General features: G+C 41.4%; 1 protein-coding gene across 4 annotated transcripts in view; it reads right to left on the bottom strand.

The window, feature by feature from the left end:
• Positions 1-24,306, bottom strand: part of chl1a (cell adhesion molecule L1-like a) — a 49,382-nt gene extending 25,076 nt beyond the window's left edge. For 2 of the 4 annotated variants that reach the window (XM_079179249.1, XM_079179251.1), the window contains exons 1-11: positions 24,000-24,306; positions 5,566-5,736; positions 4,907-5,015; positions 4,627-4,805; positions 4,361-4,483; positions 2,818-2,988; positions 2,570-2,608; positions 2,284-2,395; positions 2,000-2,181; positions 1,759-1,893; positions 786-926 (exon numbers count right to left, since the gene is read on the bottom strand). In XM_079179249.1, the coding sequence (XP_079035375.1) occupies positions 786-926; positions 1,759-1,893; positions 2,000-2,181; positions 2,284-2,395; positions 2,570-2,608; positions 2,818-2,988; positions 4,361-4,483; positions 4,627-4,805; positions 4,907-5,015; positions 5,566-5,647 (1,273 nt within the window). In that variant the 5' untranslated portion in view covers positions 5,648-5,736; positions 24,000-24,306. Of the gene's footprint in view, positions 1-785; positions 927-1,758; positions 1,894-1,999; positions 2,182-2,283; positions 2,396-2,569; positions 2,609-2,817; positions 2,989-4,360; positions 4,484-4,626; positions 4,806-4,906; positions 5,016-5,565; positions 5,737-7,966; positions 8,088-23,999 lie in introns of those variants that run through there. The other 2 variants (XM_079179250.1, XM_079179252.1) reach the window with 2 other exon arrangements.
• Positions 24,307-24,580: the final 274 nt, after the last annotated feature.

The following is a 24,580-nucleotide window of genomic DNA, read 5'->3' as shown; positions in this document are numbered from 1 at the left end:
TTTCTTAAAGAAAGCCGAAGCGCTGAAGTGAGAAAACCTCATTCAAAATCCCATTGACATTTTGAGTGTTGAGTGGCCCTGGCTATGTCAGACATGGCTGTAGAGCTGAAACGACCAAACAATAAATCAATTCAAGTCAAACAATTTCAATAGTTGGATATAAAAGTTTTTTTGTTGTTGCAAGAATCCACTAGTTCCATCTTGTAAAATGAGAACATTTGCCAGATTTCTTAGTCTTCTATGATAGTAAATGCACTAAACAAGCAATCCAAGTATGAAACCTTGGACTCTGGGAAATTGTGATGGGCCTTTTCTTTTTACCACTTTCTCACACTTTCTGAAATAATAAATGAATTGGCTGTAATAACAGCAGGACAGAGATGGGTTGAACACGATATGTGTTTAACACAGCAGGGATTACAACTAAAAGATGAGGAAAATGACTGCTGCTGGATATCATGGATATGGAAGGAACCATGTTAAGATCACCTAAGAATGTGCGCTCACCTCTGAGCTCACTCTCTATGCTGCATATAGGCCTATTTATCTGGCAAACCTCCATTTAACTTAACATCTACTCCTCCAGACGGTGACTCACACACACTGTGCTACGAAATTTCAAAAATGTGAATGGCTGGATGAGAGGCACATTTCAAAGCTCACCTGTGAAATGCTATTGAGCCAACAACACGACATTTCCCACAGCCAGGTGAACCTGATAAAGTGGCCATTGTGTTTATGTCCTGGCTGGCTGTGCAAGGTGTAAGTCTTGCTCTAATACTCACTCATGACCATGATGTTAATGTTGGCCAGGACACTGCCATGAATGTTGGAGGCTTCACACTGGTAGACGGCACTGTCCTCTGCTCTGGCGTTATGGAGCACCACAGTGTCATCAAACACTCGCCTGCTGCTCCCTGGGTGATCTGACAGCAACACACACACACACACACACACACACATAAAAACATGTCAGCAGAGTTGTCAACGTATAAAAGTTTTTTAAAAATCGGATACAAATAAGAGACAAAATGATTCGTTGCTTCCTCGAAAGAGAATTGGAAAGGATTTTAATAATAAATAATTTTTTAAGCACAAATAAACATTCCCTGGTGCCAGTTTCTTTTAAATAACATGAGTTTGCACATTTTCTCTGATAGAAAATTATATATATATATATACTATATTTACCAATTTGAAAGACACACAGATGTGTACGGAGGCAAGAAATTTGACAGTTAAATAAAAACCTAACCAGCACATACGACGTAACAGTAAATATAAGAGGATACATCTTGGACATCCAACTTTAGTAGAAATATATTCTTTTAAACATTTTTTATGCACCTAAACAAATCATACGAATACATAAAAAGCCTCTAAAACATTTACAATATGAATCTCAAGACTACACCACTCCTGGAAGATCGAGTTGCATTCCCTGCTAAGAAATGACCTGCTCATAATTAGAATGAATAATTCATTCATCAACATCTTTTTCCACATTCCTTACATGAGCTTATAATCAGTAAAGAAAAGACTATTACTTTTCAGGTTAAATTGGGAAAATGTGCATAACATTCCCTGTCAAGGAATCGAGTCTGTCCCTTGAGCTTTGAAGGACACTTGGCAGAACAGCTGCTTGTCAGCGTTCAGTTGTGTGGTTGAAGTTGTGGAGCGGTGTCGCTGCTTGCTGCACTGTCCTCCTGCCCTTTGTCAAAGATGCATGAAACCACAGCTAGAATTGTTCCCACTCACCTCTGAACAATTCTCCATTCCTCCTCCAATTTATGTCTGGCGGTGGTTTTCCACTGACCGAACACTTGATGTGAACATCAGTCCCAATCACATTCAGCTGGCTTTGAGGAGGCTCCGTCTCCCACTTTGGCAGATCTGAGGCATGTTAAGAAGAACCTTGTTGGTTTGGAAAAAACTGCCATTCCTTTGTCAACAGCTTTCTCTTTGAAGCAAAAACAAACGCAGCCATGTTAGCTCCTACCTTCTACTATTACATCAAAGTAGTGGACAGTCTCTCCAGCAGAGTTTTGGGCTTTACACATGTATTTCCCACCATCCGACTCATCTACAGACGATATGGACAACAGCTTTCTAAAGTTGTTCAATTGTGTCCGAACAGGCAGCTTGTCTCCCATTTTCATCCAAGTTATCGTTGGAGTGGGACTACGACAGGAAACGACATGTTATGAAGCGCAACAGCAGGTAAATATGACAACATATTATTTAGATATAGAGATAATGTGATGATACGGCATGTATACATACAATCCCTGTGGTATACACTCAAGCTCCAGATTCTCTCCCTTCAACAGCACTTTCTCTGTCTGAACACCAGAGGGCAGCAGCAGGCTGGGAACTCTCACTGGGGGGGCTTGAGCTGTGTTGAACACAAGACAGATACTTTTAATCAATGGTTAGATAATCAACACACACGTTTATCGCCAATCTGCTACCTGCAGCTTCTTGCAACATGAAAACCAACTATGCTTCCTGTTCACATGAGATGCACTTTGATTCATACAGTGAAGGCTTTGATGTGTGAATCACTCACTGGTGTTGCTGCTGTCAGCAGACTCATTGCCAGGTTTGACTGGAAGAAAAAAACAAAATACTCTGAGAATGATAATGGTGGTAGCGTTTCCTTGAGCCTAAGCGTGATAAGGCACGCCCCGCTTCTTGGTATGCAGTATTGAGGAACATCTTGATAATAACAATTTTTGTTTTCACTTCTCAGAGAAATGTACTTAATATCATGATTTACAAGTGGTTAAGAACACACAGACTATTTTGTAGACCTACAGCGCTTGACCCAGACAGACATGGCTGTTTTCTGGACGATGGTGCGTATTGTGGAGAAGGCAGCAAAGCAACAGTAGTCCAGACGACTGTCTTTCTGTAAGGCATTAGAGAAGTACAGGTTGCCATCAGTGCCCATGGTAACCCTCTCATCCTGCTCAATGTGCTGGAGACCTGGAAAAGAGCATATTTACATCAATGATAGGTCGTCAATGTAGACAGTGTCTGTTTTCTGAGATTCATTTTGGCTGGTAAGAAAGCACAAATTGGACAGAACTTCTTAAATATATTTATCAGGTGCACCAGAGGGTCGAGAGTGAAATAACCTCATAATGAGACTCATGGTCTCATGATAGCAGATTGGAGTACAGCCTCATGTACACTAGACGTTAATGGAAATGCCCTGAAGGGTTTCCTTGTATGGAGCCGGTGAACTCGGTGAAGTGCGCTATGACAGCGTATTTGGTTTACATAGAGCCATCATTAAAGTCACGGGTCAGTGGCGCTCCGTGTCACTCCTTGGTCAGCCCCATTCACAGTACCTAACAGTTTCCTTTAAAACACCGCCTTAAGTCATTGGTTGTTTAGTCAATGTTCAAGGCAAAAAAATTACATTCCATGGCACTAATACGAGGTGAACGATATTTTTCCAACTAATGCACGTGGACTGCACGCAGAGAACACAAGGTTCTGCAGCAAGCGAAGACGCACATCATTGAGATGTTTTTTGTTTTATAGACATCAAAGTATCTTTTATCAAGTGCAATTTTTTGGATTGTTGTGACAATCCCTGGAAATATGAATGTGTGAAACTAAGACAAAGATTCTAAACATCATTTACATCACAAGACAAGAATTGTGAGGAAAAAGTGTTTTCATTCACTCTGCTCCATGCCTCTAGGCCCCATCCACCTAAACACCTAAAAGACTGTTTTTCTCTCTGACATCAGTCAGGTTTGTTGGAGGCGGATGAGGAGCTCTCAAGGGGTTGGACAGAAAACTCAGCCCCTATTGACAAAGCACTTCACACAGAACTGAGGTGACTTTTTTACACAGCAAATGACTTTTCTTTGGCAGCGGTGGGAAGAAACTTGTGGGCCTCAAGTGTATACCTTTGCTTGCCTGTCCTTCTTATTGTCACTGCTAAATTCCCTGGCGGCCAGTGGAGGGGGAGGACAGCCACGCGCCTCTTCCAAAGCACATGGTGGTCACCCACTACTCCTTTTCATCTGGGAGAAACTTCAGGAAGGTGTGATGCAAACAGACCATTCACACTATCCATCCAGCGAGAACCCTGCACGGCGCGCCTTTCGCAATGACACAAACGTGATCTCGTACCGGTGAAGACTGCAGTGGTGGGCAAATGTTTCCCCCCCCTCCACCCCTGCACCATCAACGTACAACTGAAAGTGACGAAGTGGCTTGAAGTGTCTTTATGTATTCATAAAGACTTACATACGAAGAGTATTGACTGTTTTCTGGGGGAAGTCAATCAGCCAACTAGCTAATCCACCGTTTAAATTCCAAGCACAAACAGTTGGCTTACCAATAGACATCCAGTAGATCTGACGTGGTCCCGCGCCTTCTGGAGGGTTACACTCCAGGGTGATTGGCTCTCCCTCCATAACTACAATGGGGAAATTCAACTCCTTTGGAAACTTGGGGACACCTAATTAAAAAAAAACAACATCAAACAAAAGGAGAACCTTGTCAAGAAAACTTGAAAAGGAAATTCACTTACATGGTGACTTTGAAAAGCAATGATCAGCAATTGCATGTAATAGATGAATTTCTTATGTAAAGGTCACTCACTGGGAACTCTCAGTTCGATCTCCTCCGTCATGGCAGTTCCCAGCTTGTTAGAAGCGTAGCATCGGTATTTACCCCGAAACGGGATGAGATGCTCTTTGTGAAGCATAAAGGTGCCATCTGTGTGTTCTTTCGGGATGTAGGGAGGGACAAAGTCTTCGCCATCTTTTGTCCATCTGTATCTGTTGGAGCAAAAGCCGGTTTCCATCAATCAATTAAATATTCAGAACGTTATGTGTTCTGCCACGGTTCATCTTCAGTTCATAATGTTTGTTTCACTTACTCTGGTGGTGGGTTGCCCCTGGCTTTACACCTGATAGTAATGGTGTTGTCAAAAGGAAGAGCAATAATGGGACCAGAGGTGTGAGTTATTATGGTTGGAGGCTGCTCCACTGTAATATGAAGACACATAAAAGTGTTAAATGTTAACATTGGTGACAACGTTTCTGCTACAAGATTACACCGCAAAAGAAATAATGCCCCTGCTGTTTCCTATTTTTTCCTACTGCCCTATATGAAGCTGAGAAGGCAAAGTTGTATGCCAACAGCACTATAATCTGGACAAATAAGGAGTCTGAACTGAAGCAGCACACTAGCACTTGATTGCAAAGCCTTCAAAGCCCTAAACAAAGACACCTCTGCTGCAACACTTGCGACATAAACAATTTAGTCTAAGTTGTTATTGGTTTGTCACAATTTCTAAAAGCTGCTAACATTCATACTCAAGCAGGGTGGACAGCTATAAATATGAATACACACCTTCGACAAATGTCAAAACAGAGAGAGGGATGAAATGAAATATTACACATTGAGCAACCAGTTCAATTTACAAGTATAAGATAAAAAAATGTCAATCAAACCTTGTAAATCGAGTTCATATTTACTGGAGATTAGGTACTGATTAAGTAAGCATGACCTTGATTGTTATCATGACACTCTTACCTTCTATAGGAACATTGAGGCCTGTGGCTGTGGAGGTCAAGGCCAAAAGCAGAACAAGCTGCAGGCTCCCCTCCAACCTCATCTCCCCTCCTTTATGGAGAAGGTGGAGATCAGAGAACGTGTTGATGTAGATCAACTGGCGTCACTTGGGATGTGTAAGGCACAGAGGACCTGGCAGAGTCAGATAAATATTTAAACATGGTCATGAGTTGATTTAACTTGGGGGGGGGGGGGGGGGGGGGGAGAAAAAACGGCAATGGCAAATGAAGAGCCTTACAAGCGTCTGTTCCAATCAGAGATGCAGCACTGAATTAACATAGCAGAGGGAGAGTTGTTTTGTCCTAAATGAGCTGCGAATAATCACACTTAAAACAGGCCACTTCATATTGTGGCTGACATCCAAGTGAAAGTAAAGAAAACCAGAATGGAAGTGTTTGAACAAAATGTGACAGCATAAAAACCTGTCAAACCCATGCACTTTGCAGTGTCTCTCTTGGATAATCGCAATTAAAATGCATTATAGATTCCTTCTGTTCTGTTTGGATGATTTCCTTGTCCGATGCTGTGCCTCAGGGTAAGAATAATGTTCCTCATGATGTTTTGCAAGTACATGTAGATTACCTAATGGGCATTTATTGAATGGATATAAAAGGCTTAGCACACAGAGGCCGAATGGTCACAGAGAAGTAGGAGCAGAGAGCAATGGATACAAAAGAAAATCTAATGAAATATCAACTTTGACTCTAATTACAATTAGATTGCAGCAGTTTGCACATTCAATATCTTTCATTTTTCTTGTATAGAGAAGAAGAGAGGTAAAGTTCTGTGTCAAGGCTAATTTAAAGAACCTTTTGCCTTATGTATGTCCTCACTGGGACAAAAATGTCCCAGTGAGGACACTTGCTATTTAGCTTTAGTTGTCCCTCATTGTTTTGATGTCAGCGCTGAACACAGCACAACACTTGTTTGGAGATTACCCTTTGAACTGTAAAGCCTGACGGGTGGCATCGCATGGCATGCTTACAGTAAACCCGACTGGCACAAAGCTGCTGTCTGCTACAATCGCTAGATCCAAGATGGCAGCCTCTAAATTGGTCTAAGCCCGTCAGTATTTCACGGCTTAGTTCTCACAGTGCTGAGACTGTGGTGGCAGCACTGGCAATGCCAAATGGGTTCACCCTCTAACTAATCCTGCTATCAGGAGAATGAAGGCGGGGAGCTCCGGCAGTCATACAGTACGCTGCTTAACAATGACTGAGTGCTACTCAGGGTTCTTCGAAGGACGCAGAGCTGCATGCGTTGTCCCTTCTTAGTGAGAGAGGTTAATATGGTAATTGTTCTAGACTAGATGCAGGATTAAGCTGCTTGAATTTAGAATCAATTAAACAAATTGAGAGATTGTATTATTTGCAATGAGGACTTTTTGTGATTATCTTCCACTGGATTGAATGGTTAACAAAGCCGGTTAGATGTTTGTTCCAGTGGAGTAAACATGCATTCTCATGTCATAATAAAGCTGTAAGCCTCTCTCATTCCCGGTGCTGGTGCTATTGTATACTACAAGTCACACACAGAGGCACACACACATGCCCGCATGTGCACGGCTGCACATGCACATACAGCCTTGCATTAGAGGCCACCTACACTACAAGCATGAGTAAAAGGGACGGTGTTCTGATTTAAATCACAGACAAGAAACCACATCAGCCCCAGCAGAGTGTGTAGAGTCCTTGTTGGGTAGGAGGCCCACAGTCCACCAGTGACATGAGAAGTAGGACCTTTTAGATTTGTGTTGATCCTGGCAACAACCAAACTGGCAACCTTCATTCACGCGCAGCAAAACCACTGCCTGCGTGCACGCCCAAGGAACCTTGTAGGTGAGGCACATTACTACGTTTTATAAGCACGTGGAGATCTGCAAACCTGCCACTTTAATGATAACTCCACAAAGCTGACAGAGTCCGTTAAAAAGGCAAAGTCTTTAGAGCGTGAAATGGGGTGGATTCCCTATGTAAACAGACAACAAAGCGTTTGTTTTGGGAGCCGAGGGATCTATTACCTGAACACATGGCCGATCATAGCCACAAATCCGCAGGGATTTTGTTTCCTAAGCCAACAGTTGGCCGTGGCACTAAGAGTGTGACTACTACATGACTAGGCCTAATCCTTGCCAACACACGTCGTACACAATAACCCCCTCCCTTTCTTGAAACTCAAGCTAAGTTCAAAGCCCCTCAGACAAACCAGCACCCCTACAGACTGAATCAAAGTGTAGCTGCAAAGTAAAGACTGCAAAGTAATGCAGAAATGATCTGCACACACCTTATTCTACTCACATACATATACAGTAAATACAGATAGGGACTAATGACAACATACTTCTCAAGTAACCAATACTTACTGGCTTTTGAGTCATTCTACATCTTAAATCCACCTCTAGCAGAGACCCAAGGCTGCTGCACTACAAGTCCATAAAAAAAGTACAGGACAGGACCATCAAGGGATCATTCCGACAACTCTCTCTGAACCAAACATCTCTGACATGTCCTTCCTCCTCAACCTCACTTTGTTCCTCTCGTGGTGCACAGGCACGCCTCCCTGCCCGCCCCTCCACTCATGCAGCTAAAGGAGCGACAGGAGACTCACTCAAGTGACATATGTCACACCAAAGCCTCTCACTTTGCAAAGAGACTCTCTAAGCCGGTGACAATGACTGGGGCAAAGCCTGCACTGCAGGGCTACTCAGTGTGCATTAAAGAATGGGCGGAGAGGAAGTCCATGCATGTCTCTCCCTCTCTTTCTCCCTCTCCCCTTTTCCCTGGATCCCTCCATCCTGCCTTCCACAAACTATGCACGCCCATTTACACCCAGCTCCGTCCCGATGATTTTAATACAATGTGTCTCCATTGAAAAGAGATGGGAGTCATCTTCTCTCAGAGGACCAGAGCTTTTGTGTACTTTCATTTCCATGCAGTGCTCCGGGGTATTGATAGATGGAGGCATGGGAGAACATGCCTGAAATAGACAAAGTTGTTGATAGCAGGCTACTAGGATTTTTAGGATTTTGTTCTTCCTTCTCATTTTCTTCTTTTGTGCAGATTTGCATGGTGCAAGCACAGTTTGTTATCTGGAGATATGTACAGAAATGATTCAGTTTAATCTGTGTTTCCCCCGAAGCTACTACAACATAAACATTCCTTGTATGCAGAGGTCTCCGGATGTTATCTGTCTGTAATTAGCTCAATAGACACAATTTATATTCCAAGGAGTACAGCAGGGAATTGCAATAAAGGTGGCTCAACAAACACCGTTCTGAGGCTTAAATTGTTTTCAGATAGATGCATTATATTTGGAAATAACGGAGATTGTATCTTACAACATCATTTTCTAAGCCTAATGGAGACACAATGGCGGCGTCAAAAGGGTAAGCAATGCTCACGCTGCCCTGCAGGAAAAAGAGTTTACATTCAAAGCCCAGTATATTAGAGTCTGAAATTAGGCAAGATCTCTGCTCGATAAACTATTCATGAAGAATGGCATCTATCTAATGACAGCTTTGGTGAGCAGTAAACAAAGTAAACAATCTTAATTGGGTTTATTCTGCCTAATAAAGAAATTAGAGGTGTCTTCCAAAATTCAATCTTCCTTTCAGTCTTTTTCTATTTGTGGATTTAAAAAAAAAATGACATTAACCAGGAAGCTATACTTTTTATACTGCTCTACTTTGTTTACTTTTAAACCAGTGACTGTTTCAGACTTGCCTGCAACTTATTAAAGTCATTGTCAGCGCAGAACAGCTGGAGATAATTGCGCAGTCAATCTAAGACAGTTGTCACCACGTCAAACGGACCTCTTCCATGTTTAAGAGAGCATAGCTTGTTTAAACATAGAGAAACAAACCGAAGGGGCAAAGCCTTATAGACTTGCATTTCCACTCAAAGCTTGAGCTGCTGTGTAGACATGGGAGCATGTGCACAAAAGATTAATGTAAATCAAAAGACAATAGCTGTAGCATGGTCAAACATACATTGTCTGGTCTAAGTAAATATACACAGAGTCACCTGGCTGTATGTAATGTGGGAAAATACAAAATAACAGATCGATGCATAAGATATATTTTATGACAACATATACGAGTTTCTAGAGCTGATTAATGCATTGGTTCAAAATGAATCTATTTTGATAACTAATTCATCTTTTCAGTCTGTTTCATCCTGTTTATTATGATTTTAAAACTCAATATTTTATGGTTTGGTCGGATAAAATGAAACATTTGAAATTATTTTTGCTATTTTCTGCAATATCTGACTGACGATGACAATTTCTCCTTTCTCTGTGTGTCAATGTGGTGGACTTCTGTACTTTGATATGTTCTGTGCTGATAAAACATGTATTAAAATATACATATAAAATACATATATCAACATATTTCAGATTCAAAATCTCATCGTTCTAATCACGACTCGCAGCTGACGGATTACAACTAGGCACTCACACAAGGACCTAAACAAAAGAGAGTGAACAGGACTTTGCCAATTGTTTTCGGGGTCTCTACTCATGACCAGTTTCATTGTGCTTGTTAAATGACCATGAATGCTAAAACAAACCAGCGACAGCATCGTTTGTGAATGCCGACTTCACGTCTCCATCGACATCTCAATCCCCTGTGGCGACTAATCAAAAAGGTTGCCCTACCCCGAGCCTTTGTCATGACGCATTTCCTCCCCAAACAGATAATTGCTAGTCTTTTGCTTCTGTCTTCATGCGAAGCTCACAAATACATTGCAATTACAAAATACCTTCCAAACAAACGCAGGAAACGCTTGGCATATTGCAACGTAAACATATACAGTATGTGTGTGTGTTATGAGTATAATCAAAGAGAGGACGGAAGGTCACCAGGACACACCTAAGTATGTACTGCAAATCCATTACAACAGCAGCTAATTCAGAATTCTATTACATTCTCAAACATTGTCTGAAATCACAAAAGAAAAGATTTCCGTGAGTGTTAACACTATGTTAAGACACTTCACACAAGCAGACATACGACTGCAGATACAAAGGACGCATGTCATGAAAAGCTTTACTGTCAATGCAGACAATGGCAGCAATGATGGGTGGATGATGTTTGAGATGTCCATAAAAACCAGCCGGGACTGACAGAGAAGCAGCCAGCCTTCAGACAAATTCTATAGATGAACTACTACCACTAGCTTTGGCTAAAGGAAGGCGAAAAAACATCCCCGTTTACTTCGGTTTAGCAGAGTACACAACTTAAACTGAGTGGGTTGGGCTACATTAGTTCTCATTCTTAAAATTCAAGAACAAAAGTGATGCTGAAGAATGTGTAATCAAGCACATTTACTGGCTGCCTCAGGAAACCTCTCATGCATGCATTCACGCTGCGGAGCTATGCAGTGAAAACTATTACACTGATCTACGGCAGAGCAAAAACACATGCAAATGAATAGTGGTTTTGAGGAATGTGTTTGTGAATGTGTGCTTTGTGGCTACTTTCTGTGTGTATTACTGGTACTGGTACTTTGCTCGATGTTGCTATATGAGTGACACAAATCGTTAGTTCTCTGTAGATGTTGACTGATTACTCTTTGTGAGGCAAATACCATCTCTTCATCTCGGCTTATTATAGGCTTCTTTAACAATACACTATGCCCTGCTTATCTGTATGACAGATGTCTCACTTACTGTAATCATACTTACACACACAGATCAAAACCACAGATGCACTGAACTAATGCAAACATCAGGCACATTCCTGTATGATTGGATCAAATACATTTCTTTTGTTAGTAGCTTACTCATTCAGGACAGTAATCAATTCTTCAGTTTCTGTTTCCATCAACGAGGAGAGAAAATGTACGTCATTTAATTCTCAAAACAAGTTTAAATACATACAATATAAGCAGCCGATAGCAGCGTTATCCTCTCAACACATCAAGGTTTTAACCGCAGGGTTGGTAATCTGGCAAAACAAGAGTACGCTAGATCAAAAAAATTAACCAACCAAAAAAACACAGCCCAGTGTTGACAACTCTTCTCCAATGACAGCTCCAAAAGTTGCTAAATCTTACAAGAAAGTCGCCAAGTGGGCAACACTGACAGCCCGGTCCGTAAGGCCTCCCTCCAAAGCCACTCTCTCAAAATGATCATTATGAACGTAAACCAGATACATGGCTTTTGTTGTTATTCACAGCTGTAAAGCTATAGCAGCTTGTAAAAGACTCCGCCGATGAGCAATGGGTGAACAGGAAAATACCTGGGTAGGCCGGCAGGTAGCCGGCCCAATCATCTTATTTGGCGTGAAGGAATTGATTGTCAGGATGTAATAAAGCTTTCAACAAAAATGTTTTTGAAAAAGATTATCAACACTGCCTTTAAGCTTGTTTTGGTCTTAACATAAGTCTCCTTACCTCTGAGCCCAACGCGTCTTTGTCATTACTTAATGGTCCAGTATTGTGTCTCTGTGTCAGTCCACCAAGCAACCTAGTAATCATGCCTGGAATTCACACAAACAACTCTGTGACACGCATCATACACATCCACATCAAACCTGTGCTTCCAGTCGTATGTTAGGAGCAGGAGCACTACACTTTTACTCTGTATGCAAGCAAAACAGGTTTAAGGCAAAAGTGTGCAGCGGCTCATATTTCACTCCTTTTCTTTTGCCTTACATTTTGATGCTTTTAGTGGTTTTATGTGAAGCACTTTGAATTACCTTGTTGTTGAAATGTGATATACAAATAAACTTGCCTTGCCTTGCCTTAAAACCCTAAACAACAAAATCATTGCAAAGCATGTTGCACTCACTCTGCTATAACTTTCTATTTCATACTCCACTGGCATGTGATATATTTAAACCTCAACACACATTGGTTGAAACTATTTGCCTGTGATCAATCCCTGACACGGATTTGGTTTAAAAATGTTTACAACGTTAAATCTTTTAATTAAGGTAACTGTTACTTTTTGCAGTGTGGAAGTTTGTTGAGGTGTGCCACTCATGTGCCTACCACTAAGCTTTATTTTGTTTCCTGTGCTGGCACACACTGCATTGTGGAATGACATGTGAAGCGTCGCCTCTATAAACAGGAGCCAGCCTGGCACGCAAACAGTTGACACGCTATCACAATCTTAAATTCCTGAAACCAAAACATCAGATTAGGTATTACCTGAACAACAACTCTATACTCCTTTAGCTTTTTTGGAAAAATACTTCCCACTCACAGAGACCATGGAGATACAATTACGAATTATTTCTGTTGAGTGCCACAAGCTAGGAGACAACATGAATCACTATAGAAACACGTCCCTCGCAGGAGTGAAGAGTGACAAAGAGTGGCATTCAGGAGCTTAATCAGTTTTCCACAGCGAGCAGCGCAGGGAGAGACAGTGCGCAGACTAACAGTCACACCCAGCTTCCTCCCTTCAAACACTGAGACCTCGAGAAGACCGCTTCACACCTTCCTTCACCCCGACACAATGTTCATCACTGTTGCAGAGAGGCAGATAAGGGAGCAGTGCTGTGCTCCATGGCCTGAACTAAGCTGGTAATTAGTTTATGGGATAATCTTGGAGGCCTAAAGTGGTATTTAGCTGGGTTGGTGAAGTCGTTTTTTAAGAAGTCCCCCCCAAAAAAGAAGAGATTTAGCTTGAAACGCAGTGTTTGTGTTGGTCCAATCCTTCAGTATTTTGGCCAATATTACAGTTTGACTTCAAATGTAAAACATGTTATGGGATAACAGCCTGTGTTAACAAACATAATAGCTATCAATGCAAGTTATAATGAAATTAAAACTTTCTAATGACCTCAATATTTCATTTTATTGTGTAAGGCCATGTTATTGTCAATCAGCTGTCGTAATGGGCTCCAGTCCTTTGTTTTGAATTGTGGTGGTCGCGAGACTATTTTCTGTTAATTTACACGCAAAGGAATATGTCTTTAATTTACTTAACAATGATTTCTGTGTGTTTAGTCACTCAGGGCAGAGGACCTATTAATACAGTGCTGGCACATTGTGTGTGTCTATTTATGTGCTGGAATAATTCCAATGGCATGAGGCACTAGACGGGAGAATTCAGTTTTTAAAACACAATGCATTCCTCCTAGAGAACTTGAAATGTGGGGGAACTTGTGTACATGTTGTTTTAATTCTTAAGTTATTTATCTTTTTGTTTAACGGATCAAGTGGGTTGGGATGAGGCTACGTGTCTTATGTAGCTCCACTTGTGAGTGAGTACATACATGGGCGTAGCTATGACAGTCAATGGGAGGCACGACAGGATATTTTTAATTTAAATAACCCCTGAAAGTGCCATTTCCTGCAGGACAATTTAACCATGACCGATAATGCTGCTCTGTCACTATACATCTCAGTTTACATTACACTATATATGACAGTGTTTCCCACACTTTGAGAGAAGATTTAAGAGATATTTCAAGAACGTTGTGCTATTCTATACAGTTTATCATAAACACATTGGTTGTATAGATATGAATGGTGATGACAAGACAAAAACAGTCACACCCACAAAGCATAGTGAAGGAGACAGGGTTCGCGTTTCAAGACAGGTCAGGTGGTTTGCTGACATCGCCTCAGATCCCTGACACACTGAGGACAGTCTGCCCAGTTGACTGTCGCGGCGGCAACAGGGGGCCCCGTCCCCCCCGGAAGCCATTAGGTCTGGGCAATTGTGTCCAGAGTTCAAATGAGAAAATGGCTGAGGTGGAAAATGCCATTTTTAATCTATATACCAACAACCAGAACTTTTTGCTCCAAGCAAGTTAAAATGTTTAAAAATAGCAAAGTGGGGTTGCGAAAACATGTTTGCTACCCAAAGTCTAACAGTGGGGGAGCAGCCTGCTCCATTGCTCAAGCACCTTTGAGTATATAAAGACTTTCTTATGCATTTATTAATCAAACACGCTAACTGCTCTCCAGCTATGAGTTTAGCAATAACAATATATTCAACATTCAACTGCACGTATCATACAAATGACTATGTCCACACATACTGGCTGTACATTTGCTGTCTGTCTGAGACTAAGGACAGTGAATACACTTGTTGACGCACTTAACTCCTCTAGTCTCACTATTCCACTGGAAAGAAAGAACTGACAACAACAGCCCCCCAAGAAGCTTCAGAGATATCAATGAACTTAGTTGTGATAAATGCCATTTTTTTTTAGGTTTAGAAATAACAGCCGTTTTGCAATCCTGGGGATTAGCCTTCGTCTCCAGAGGGCTGAGACACAGAAAGTAATGAAGCCTCACTTCAAGGAAAGACCTGCCTGGTCTTGTAGCCCACAACCACCATCGTGAACGCCCTGACTCTCCCCCGTGTTCTCTCCCACCCTTCCTTTTAAACACCACAAAAACACCGTTTGCGGACGTCATTACTCAAGATTTAGCTAGACTGAAAGAAAAGGAAAAAAGAAAAAGGAAAAAAGAAAAGAGGGATTTTCTTGTCACTTTTCAAAAAAACACATTAGGGCCTTTCTTCAAAGGCCTTGCACCTGCAGCTTAGATTCTTCTCAAACAAGGCAGAAAAGGATGAGGAGTAATATTTCGACCGTCACATCTGTTTGTCTGGATGAAGAGAGTCTGAGCCAAGGCTCCAATCCCATAAGTGTGTGTGACATTAAGAGGTATCGTGCATAATCTGTGAAGATTAATGGGGCAATAATTCACATTCAAATAGGATTCTACAAATATTAAATAAAAATAAGTGTTGGCAGTTAATTGCTAAAATGCTCAACACACTAACCGTGTGCTTGTCGGAGGAAAAAATAAAGAGCAAAGGCAATTTATCTGGCACGGTATCCACTACATTTACAAAATCATCACACTTGTGAGAAATTCCTTGTGAGAAGTAAATTACTTATCTACTGACGCATGGCGCACTGGCAATCGATTAGTTACTAAGCATCTGCTGCAACATGTCAAAAGACTAGACTCATGAGGCACCTCACTAAGTGCAACCAAGCCCTTGCCCCAGGAAATAACTCAGGAATAGCTCCTCAACCATAAGTCTTATGCATACTTCTGGTCTCCTTTGATGGATAAGAGGCTAAGGAATATTAATTATACTGTAAGTAAACCTATTTCTTTTACCATTCCAAAGTAAATGAAGATTTTCATGCTCGCTTAGTATGTAATCTAATTTGCAAAGTCAATATCACCATTCTAACCCATGGATAATGGAACGTCTTCTACTACTCTTTGCTACAACTGTAACTGTAAATGTGATGAAAATAAACTTTGTACTTTTTACATGATGACTGTTCACTGGGAGTTTTACTTTACGACATCATCTATTTCAGTATAGCCACGTTACAAATAACATAAATCTAACCCCAAAAATTGTAAATAGTGATAAACACAAGGAATATTGATCAGTATTTATATTTGACCGTAGAGTATTTAAGGGCAAGCAGTGAACTGAGTTCCCACCATAGGTACACAGTCTAGCTGGACAAAGATGGCTGCTGACTCCTCCCTGAGAATTGCTGTGACTTCCTGTTGGCCCAAGCTCTACTATAGAAACAAAAGTAACTCAAATCTTTGGCAAAAATAACATAAGAAATAATGAAATATTTTGTCAAGAACATCCAGGATCTTTTGAACACATCAAGCTCTTATATTCATGAAGTTTGTATTTATATGACCTTATTGTTAAAATACTTCATAATGAGACATAGTTTGGATAAAATGCACTTGGTTTACAGATTCTAAAAGCTGAAGTCCCCATGCTTTCAAACATTTGTATCTTCTACAGATAGACCATCTTCCATAACGACGCCACAGGGGTGGACAAGGTACCGGGTCTGTGGGGTTTAACAGGTGAAAGCTATTGGTTCAACATCATTACATGTGAAGCAAACTCTCACAGGACAAGGCTCATAATACCTAACCAATCCTATAAGAATACAACCATTTCTGAAATTGAAATGTAATGAAGAAAAAAGACCACTGATCCTTTATTTAAGACTTAGATTATCTCAAATAAGTGAGTACGGTCAACTAAAAACACAATCAGGGTAATCATAATGTAAGAGTGCCTGATGGCGGATAAGATAAGCTACTATTACAGCAATAAAGGCAGCTGAGGCTTTTATGTGCCGATTCTGGAAACTGACATAAATTTTCTATTTCAGCCTGTTTAAATTAGTTTGCCCTTAATCTGTTACATCAATACTATGGCTCAGAGCCAATGGCATTTGAGGACACTCATCAGATTGGTAGGTCTAGAGACATAGTGTTGTACCTTGCATCAGCCTGTGTGAGTGATAGCCTCACTGCTGTGTAACACAGGCCCATGACAGGGGTACCCCCATGAAAGTGTTAGGGCCGTGCTTCATTAGCATTTTTGGAACACCATGAATGAAAGTGTTTGTTCTGGTCTGCGCGCCCAATTGAAAGGGTCCATTAAAGAGTGTTTTAGGGGTTCCACTGTGTGGAGTCGGAAGTTTGGGAGCTGGTGTACAGAGGGAAGTGCCAGAGCAGAGAAAAATACTCAGAAGGACACGGTGGCCCGGATCAATCTGTATGCAGATGATCCACCGTTTGACATCTTTCAGCGTGTGAACAGGTGGGCCACATAAGGGACCACATCAATCAGGTTAATAAATGTTTCAATATACACAGTGAATGTGTTGGCAGGTTGTGATTAAACTCACTCATGGAGGCTGGTCTCACATTCAGAGCCAAGTCTCAACTGAAGCCTATTTACTGTAAGTCAGAGATTGCAACATCCCCCCTGGCAACTCTGCTGACTAACAATTAAGAGATACCTCATACTCTCACACAAAAGGTACTGCTGGGAGTAAGGAGGACATTCAGAGGACACCTGGGGCACAAAGTCCCACTATTACCAAGTGTGCAAAACTGTCATACTTGATGACTATATTTATAAAAGCAGTAGCTCATTTGTGATATATTGTGATTATATCAGAAATCCACTTTGCGTCAGGCCAAACAATGCCCTCATGTTGTAATAAAAATCACAACATATCGCATCCTGTCGTGAGCCACTGCTTTAGTATATCATGGTTAATAAGTTTGTGAGGTTCAGTTAAGGACACAGAAGTCTGTTGCTATGGTTACCTGTGGTCTGCCATATTTTAAACACAGATTAATGACGGTGATTCAACTGTTTTACCAGAATTAAGTTCACAATGTTCTCGATAGAATTCAAACAGACCCCTGCAAACAATCACAAGGTATTTCTGGATTTCTGTAAACTATGTTGCACTTCGATCGGCGGATTCCTTCCACGAGAAAGTCAGAAATTCCAGCCACCTAAAAACAAATGTCTATCTGAGGGATTTTTTTATTGAGGGAGATTTGAGAAAAGCAAGGAGATGCATGCTGATTTGCCTGAACCTCTGCGAGGCCTGATGGCAGGATGATGCAGATTCATGTCAACACCTGCTTTCAAGGTAGAACTGCAAACAAAAGTCTTGTGTCAGATTACTGCGAGCAAGGTTATGACCCACCGAATGCATGAAAATCAGACAGCGCCAGAGAAACAATAACAGACGGAAAACGAGAGGGGGGGGGGGGGTCGAGTTTTGGGGGTGATATCTACGGCACAGGAGAGAGAAATCCATGGGAATTCATCTCATTAGCATATGAATCAAATTCCAGCAGCAGGAAAAGACAGACATTCAGTTCAGAGCCCGTTAGAAATACCAGCAGTGGATGAGCAAAATCATTGGGCTGAGTGCAAGGGTCAAAGGTAATTCTCCCATGGTGTGCTACATAAGTAGAATTTAGGATTTCAGGGGCCTGGGGAAAATATGATAAGATAGAACAACATTACAATGGCATTACAATGGCACACTGTTAGAATTCAAGCAAGCTAGTACAACACTTGCGCAACATGCTCACCATAGGGGTGAAACTCGAAGCATAAAAAAGGCTGCTGGTTCTAATGGTTATCAAAAAAGCTTCTGAGATCAAATGTTTCAACGTATGTGTTAATTAAATGCATCACTACGCTATTTGCTCTTAAGTTTGATACAAATTTGGAATGCAGGACGTTTACTTGTAATTCAGTATTTTTTTTATCACGATTGGACTTTCACTGAGGTAAGGATAAATACTCCTCCCAGAACTGTTCACTTTATAAGTTACTGAAAATCAAGGAATACACTGGAAATAGTACATGGGGGAAAAAAACAAAAAAAACATGTTATGCCGACTATTAGTTCCTCATCGGTGGTCGCTCATGTGGAACATCTCAGCCTTAGAGCAGCAGAACATGTAAGAACGTGAAAATTGTGCGTCATAGCCAAATTCCTTACTCCTGTCAAATACAGAAGACCTCTTATCATTATGTTTCCACACATGTGGGCCTCCTGTAAAGTCAGAACTAGGGTTGATTGTGAGACATGTCTTGATTTTGAACAAGCCTCTCTAAAGTTGCTCCCTCTCTACAGGTTCCAGGACCAAAACAAAACAAAGTTTGCAATGATCCACTCAGAAATCTGCAGGGGGTGACCACACGCAGGGAGGATGTTTACTTCATAGTCCTGGCAACTGGGACGCGCTGTCGCTGTCAACAAGACAATGTGCTGCATGTGTCACAACTTTTTTCTGTAGTTCTATCTCAAAGTGAGCGTTTGTCTTGAAAGCGGGATCTTAACAGTGAGGGCACTGTTCAAAAGCAAGAGTCCATATGAATGCTGTGAAGAGCATTTCAAGTGCCAGCAAACCATGTTCCTCACTTGCTAGGAGGAATGCAGCCTTTTGTCAATTGAACTTGTACAAAAGCTCCTGAAAAGTGCAGCACGGGGGGTAGAGGGAGGCTGAGGACAACATACGTGACCGCCCTCAAAGCCAGATCATCCTGCTCCTCTTGTGCTCGTTGGAGAAACTTCAGTTGCTCCAATTCAGACAGGGTGCAAAGTTATTTGTGCCCCCTGTGTGAGGCGTTGATTTCACCAAACAGTTGTCGGCTGGACGGGTCGTGACCTTTGCTCCGGGTTGTTAGAAACTGCAAGAGCTGTGAGGCAGAAAGCCAGACACCATGGAAACAGGACCGCTGGTATCTATGCTCGAAGTATTTACTGGGAATTTTAAAGACTTTTCCACAGGATACAAGCGTAATCCCTTGACGTGGGGAAAGTTTGATGCTAACACATCTGTCAACAAATGTGAAAAGGCAGACAGGATAGACAGGCTGAAGACACAATCAGTTTCTGACAGTGACCCCTCTATTTTAAACCACAGTGTTGATGGCGGTGAGTTCCTGTGTCAGTGACTCCTGTAAATATTTCACAAGCATTCCAAATGTGGACTGGCCGTCCTCGGAAGAGAGCAATAAATCCCCGCACCAAATACACACGTCGGTGCTCTCAGCCCGTTTAGTTTCTCTTTCATGGTCGTCTTCTGATCGAGCCAACACAGCATCATTAAATTATCCAGCGAGGAGTGCGAAAGGGATTCCAAGCCTGCATGTCCTTTTATGGCACAGAAGCAGGGAGTTACTCACAGCAGGAAAGACCATGGGAACGACACAGCACACGTAAAAATCTCCCTTTAGATATACTTTTGTACTGGAAGCTGGTTGATGATGAACGGCACTGTGGTGCTGAAGCCTGGACCTCAGACAAAAATACGAATTTAAGCAAATTTCAGTTTCGACATCAATTAAACATCCAAAGATCCATTATGACGGTGTGTTTCTGACAGCTGCTATCTTTCATTCTCGAGTACACACACAGGCTGCTAAATTTATTCATGTATGCAGTATTCTCAGATTATCTTCTTAAACACTCTTTAAACAGTTAATCCACTGGAATGCTTTCTCCGAGGCTATTGATATGTTAAATGTGTGATTATTGTGCTTCTCTAAAAAAGCAAACACAATCACTTTTTTTTCCCCGATTCATTCTTTGCTTCGGGAATACGAGATATTTTTCGGCCTTTTGACACCTACTTTAAAGCAGCCTTTGCATTTTGTTTCCCACAGACAATTTTGGTGAATTGATTATAGTAATGATGAATGATTTGACGGTGAGATTGTAAGTCTCATTTAGAATATGTTCATTTAGACATAGTTGTTGTTGCTATACTGCAATTAGAGAGCTTTGCACATTGAATAATTTCCCATCTTATGGCTGTTTAACGACTTTCACATTTTGCAGGGGTGAGAAGCTTTTAATTGCTTTATACTAAATGATAGTCGTGTGTGTTCACCTCCCTTCCGATAATTTCTAATTAAGGGAATCCCCAACTCTGTCTGCTTCGTCAATAAAGATCTAACATCGAGATCGATTCCTATAGTGCCTAGAATTTGATAACAACAACTGCACACATCTAACCATCTGAAATCCCTCTGGAAGTTAGTTGCAACCTAGACGGTTTATTTTACCACAAAATGAGATTATTTGGTTATGTCATATTCTTCCATGCAGCGGCTGCATGTTGATAGCACATTGTTGTTGACTATAAGTGACTGGCGTGGAGTTTTACTCTTCCCAGCGCGTCACTGATTAAGTGTCTGAGGAACTCGCCCCCTGCCTGGTAAGGCTCTTACACTGCACTAGCTGCTCCTAATGGATAACAATGAGCTGCTCACATGCTGACAGCAGCTAAATATACTCGGTTCTGTCACGAAACATTTGGCTGCATTTCAAATCCATTCAATGCATTACACAATAACAGAATGTTTTATAAATATGATACATATAAAATATAAAATAATAATACAGTAATAATTTAATATTAATTTCACCAAATTGAAGCTTTTGTAAGAGTTTACCCCTCCTGTAAAACCAGGGTTTTACCTGGTTTTACAGGAGGGGTAAACTGCAGCACTGAATGACTAACACTCCTCTGACGGGCTCAAATTATACAATTACAGATGTTCCTGAAAGGCAACTATCCCTATGCCTTCCTATTACCGGAAGGCAAAGTAGAGATGTGAAGACAGCATGCCTAGCATGTGGCAACACATGTTGGACATACCTGTCCCAGGGTGACTGTGTGTACAACCGCTGGAAAAGCAGTAGGAGGTGATTTACAGGGAGGGACACTTACACAATGATGTTCTCTCATTGTTGCCCCCAGTGAGCCATTTGCCTTGGGAAGTTTTGATTTCCATTTCACGGTGTCAAAGCATTATGACATTTCCAGCGTGAATCCCCAGTCAGTTTGCATTCAATCGCTTGCTCGTAAGAAGTGCACTCAGACAAACCACTCACCATCTGACATTTAGAATTTATCATCCTCTCTCTGCCTCTAAACCAGAAAATGCCGGTGAGCCATGGATTTGGAAGGTTCAATTCATATTTGAAGAGAGCCCTTTAGTCAAAACAACCGTGGTACAGTGTTTCTTAGAGAGAGAGGAAAACAAGCTTTAAATCTTCACACTGCAGATAGCAGAGTCAGATATGCGTGTTTAAGTGGACTGCTTGATTCAACTAGCTGCAATGATCAAAAGAAAATTTAAGATTTGTAGCTTTTTTGCCAAAATGCTAAATATTTGCTGGTTCCTGTTTATCACATCTGAGGATTTGATGCTTTTCTTTGTCATAAATGATTGTATAGCTTTGGAATGTTGGATATTTGAATACATGTATTTACGTTCAGAGAAACTGTAATGGGTATTTTACACAGTTGTCTGAAAGATTGTTTTCTTGATAAATCGGTCAATAGACATTTAGAAAATAGTGAAAAAATGCTTCAGTTGTCCCCCCCAGAATAAAAGTAGCTATCACTCAAACTGAAACGATAAATCATCTGATTACTTTTCCTTCAATCAACTAATCAACTAACCGTTTCATCACTAGTGCATAGCCTGCTTATTGATATATATTTTTAACCAGCTTAATATAAAGATTGTAGATTGCTATCATGCATACAGTTAGTATGTTAACATGCTAAAGTTTAAAGTTGATCTCAAGGTGCAGCTGAGGCTGATTTGAATGAAGTTATTAGTTTTAAAGGTATCCTCTCATGTAGTGTGAGACCTGTGGAAAATGTTTGTGTGTTTGTGGCACCTCATGACCGACATCCTCCCTGAGCCAGGGTCACCTAAGACTACATGACCCTGCACATGTGAAGGCGAGAGAATGTGAGCCAGATCACCCCACGCCTGAATTAACACATATCTGGATCATTTTCAAAGTAGTTTGAATTAAAAGCTGACCTGTTTCTCATGCTTAAACTTGTCGTACTGTAAATTAATTTATTGAAAGCTTGGCCCGAACATCACCACAGGGAGCAAGGATCCCAGGATTCCCTAATTATCACATTTCGGTCAAGTTGGGTCGCACAAAGAGAGAGAGACTTCACCCATTCCACTACGACAAAGCTGCTGAGGCTTGAATGGGCCGGCTTCACAGGGCTGAGTGTGGCCAATGCTCTGGGCGACTCACCCGCCACCACTCCTCTTCACTCTCTAAGTGGCCAGAGGAAGAGCCACAGAGAGATGGGATCTCACTATGAACCATCTGCATTCATAAGGGAGTCTTACTCTTGAAAGAGGTGGAAGGCAAGTGAGTTTAACATGACTGCAGAATCACCAATGTTTTGGTTTGCTAAAAAAAGGCTGTCAATGCACAGCTAACTAATTAACACTCTAATTACATCTGCTGCAGGAAATGAAGAGCCAACATCTCAACTGTAATCAGCGCAACCTGCTACCGGAGTGAAGAGTGGTACAAACTGTAATGTTCCAAATGTTTAGACCCCTTTACAGACCACAATGGGTCACAAAATCCAATAAGCATTGACTGAGGGGTGAAAATGGGAATGACTTTGTATAACTTTAAAGATCATTTTGATTGGGAAGCAGATAGAATAGCTACATTATGGTGAATGTAAAACACATGAACGAGAGTACGGATTACTATAAAGCAGTGTTGTGATGTGATATTAAATCTCAATGTGAGAATGCATTGCACAGTTACAACATGTACTAATGCCAGAATGAAATATAGTCATTAGAAAAACTTTGTCCATAAAAATGCCTCATCTCCAGAGGGAGGGAGAAGCACATAGTGAAAACACTGAATCTCCCGCACAGACAATGAATAGCAAAGTTTAAGAAATCATACATTGTTGTTTTTTTGTTGTTTTTTTCATTCACTGCAAGAACTTACACTTTGGCTCCAATAGCCTGCATCGGTACTGATTCGTTTTTGATTGTTTTGTCTCTGAGCTCCACAGGGAACAGACAGCTCACAGGTAAAGTCTTTACCTGACACTGCTCCTGATTTACGCTGACTTTCAAACCTGCAGCGCGATGGTCTGATGGAGAGCGGCGGCTTTTATTGTCCTGACTTTATTCTAACGTCCCAATTTACGCATCTGTGTCAACGACGAGTGCCTTTTTATGTCACAAAACCTGGATAAAACATCATTAAGTTGTCGGGAAGTTTATTTAGTTGTGCAGCTTACCCCAACTGCAGTGATGACATCAAGAATCTCCCAGGTGTCTCGTCTTCAGTTCCCTCGTGAGAAGCTCGTCCTGTCCAAAGTTTATAACCGATGACAACTTTTATCCCGCCACTTGACAAAACATCGCAACTCCTGCAGGAATACTTTGCGATAAGTGAAGCGATCCACGATAAGTTAAGCGCGTGAAACTCTTTTGAATAACGGCCAAAAAACTGCTCTGTCAACGTCTGCAGCTATGACTAAGTCTCCACAAGGTCGACTCTCTATTTTAGAAGTGACACAGGTCAAAGGACACGAAGTGACTCTGAAGACGGTGCGCGTGGAATGACTGCTGTCATATACTATAAACAACTGGCACCCACAGGCTTGGAGCAAAACATGTGCGTGAGCAAAACGTGGGGAATATTTCGTTGCGCGTGTGTAGTAATTCACAGAGTGCGTTACCTGAGCACAGTGCTATACTTCTGATAGGCTATGGAGGAAACACGTGGTGTGACTCCTCGTTAAAGTCATGTTATATATGTTATTAGTGATTTTAAAGGTCAGTTACTGCTTATTCATGCACGTTCGCTGCCATTTTT

Source organism: Pholis gunnellus, assembly GCF_910591455.1.
Source record: "Pholis gunnellus genome assembly, chromosome: 2".
In the NCBI taxonomy this organism is placed as follows: Eukaryota; Metazoa; Chordata; class Actinopteri; order Perciformes; family Pholidae; genus Pholis; species Pholis gunnellus.
The sequence above is the reverse complement of the archived record's forward strand: the minus strand, read 5'-3'. Positions and strand labels throughout refer to the sequence as shown.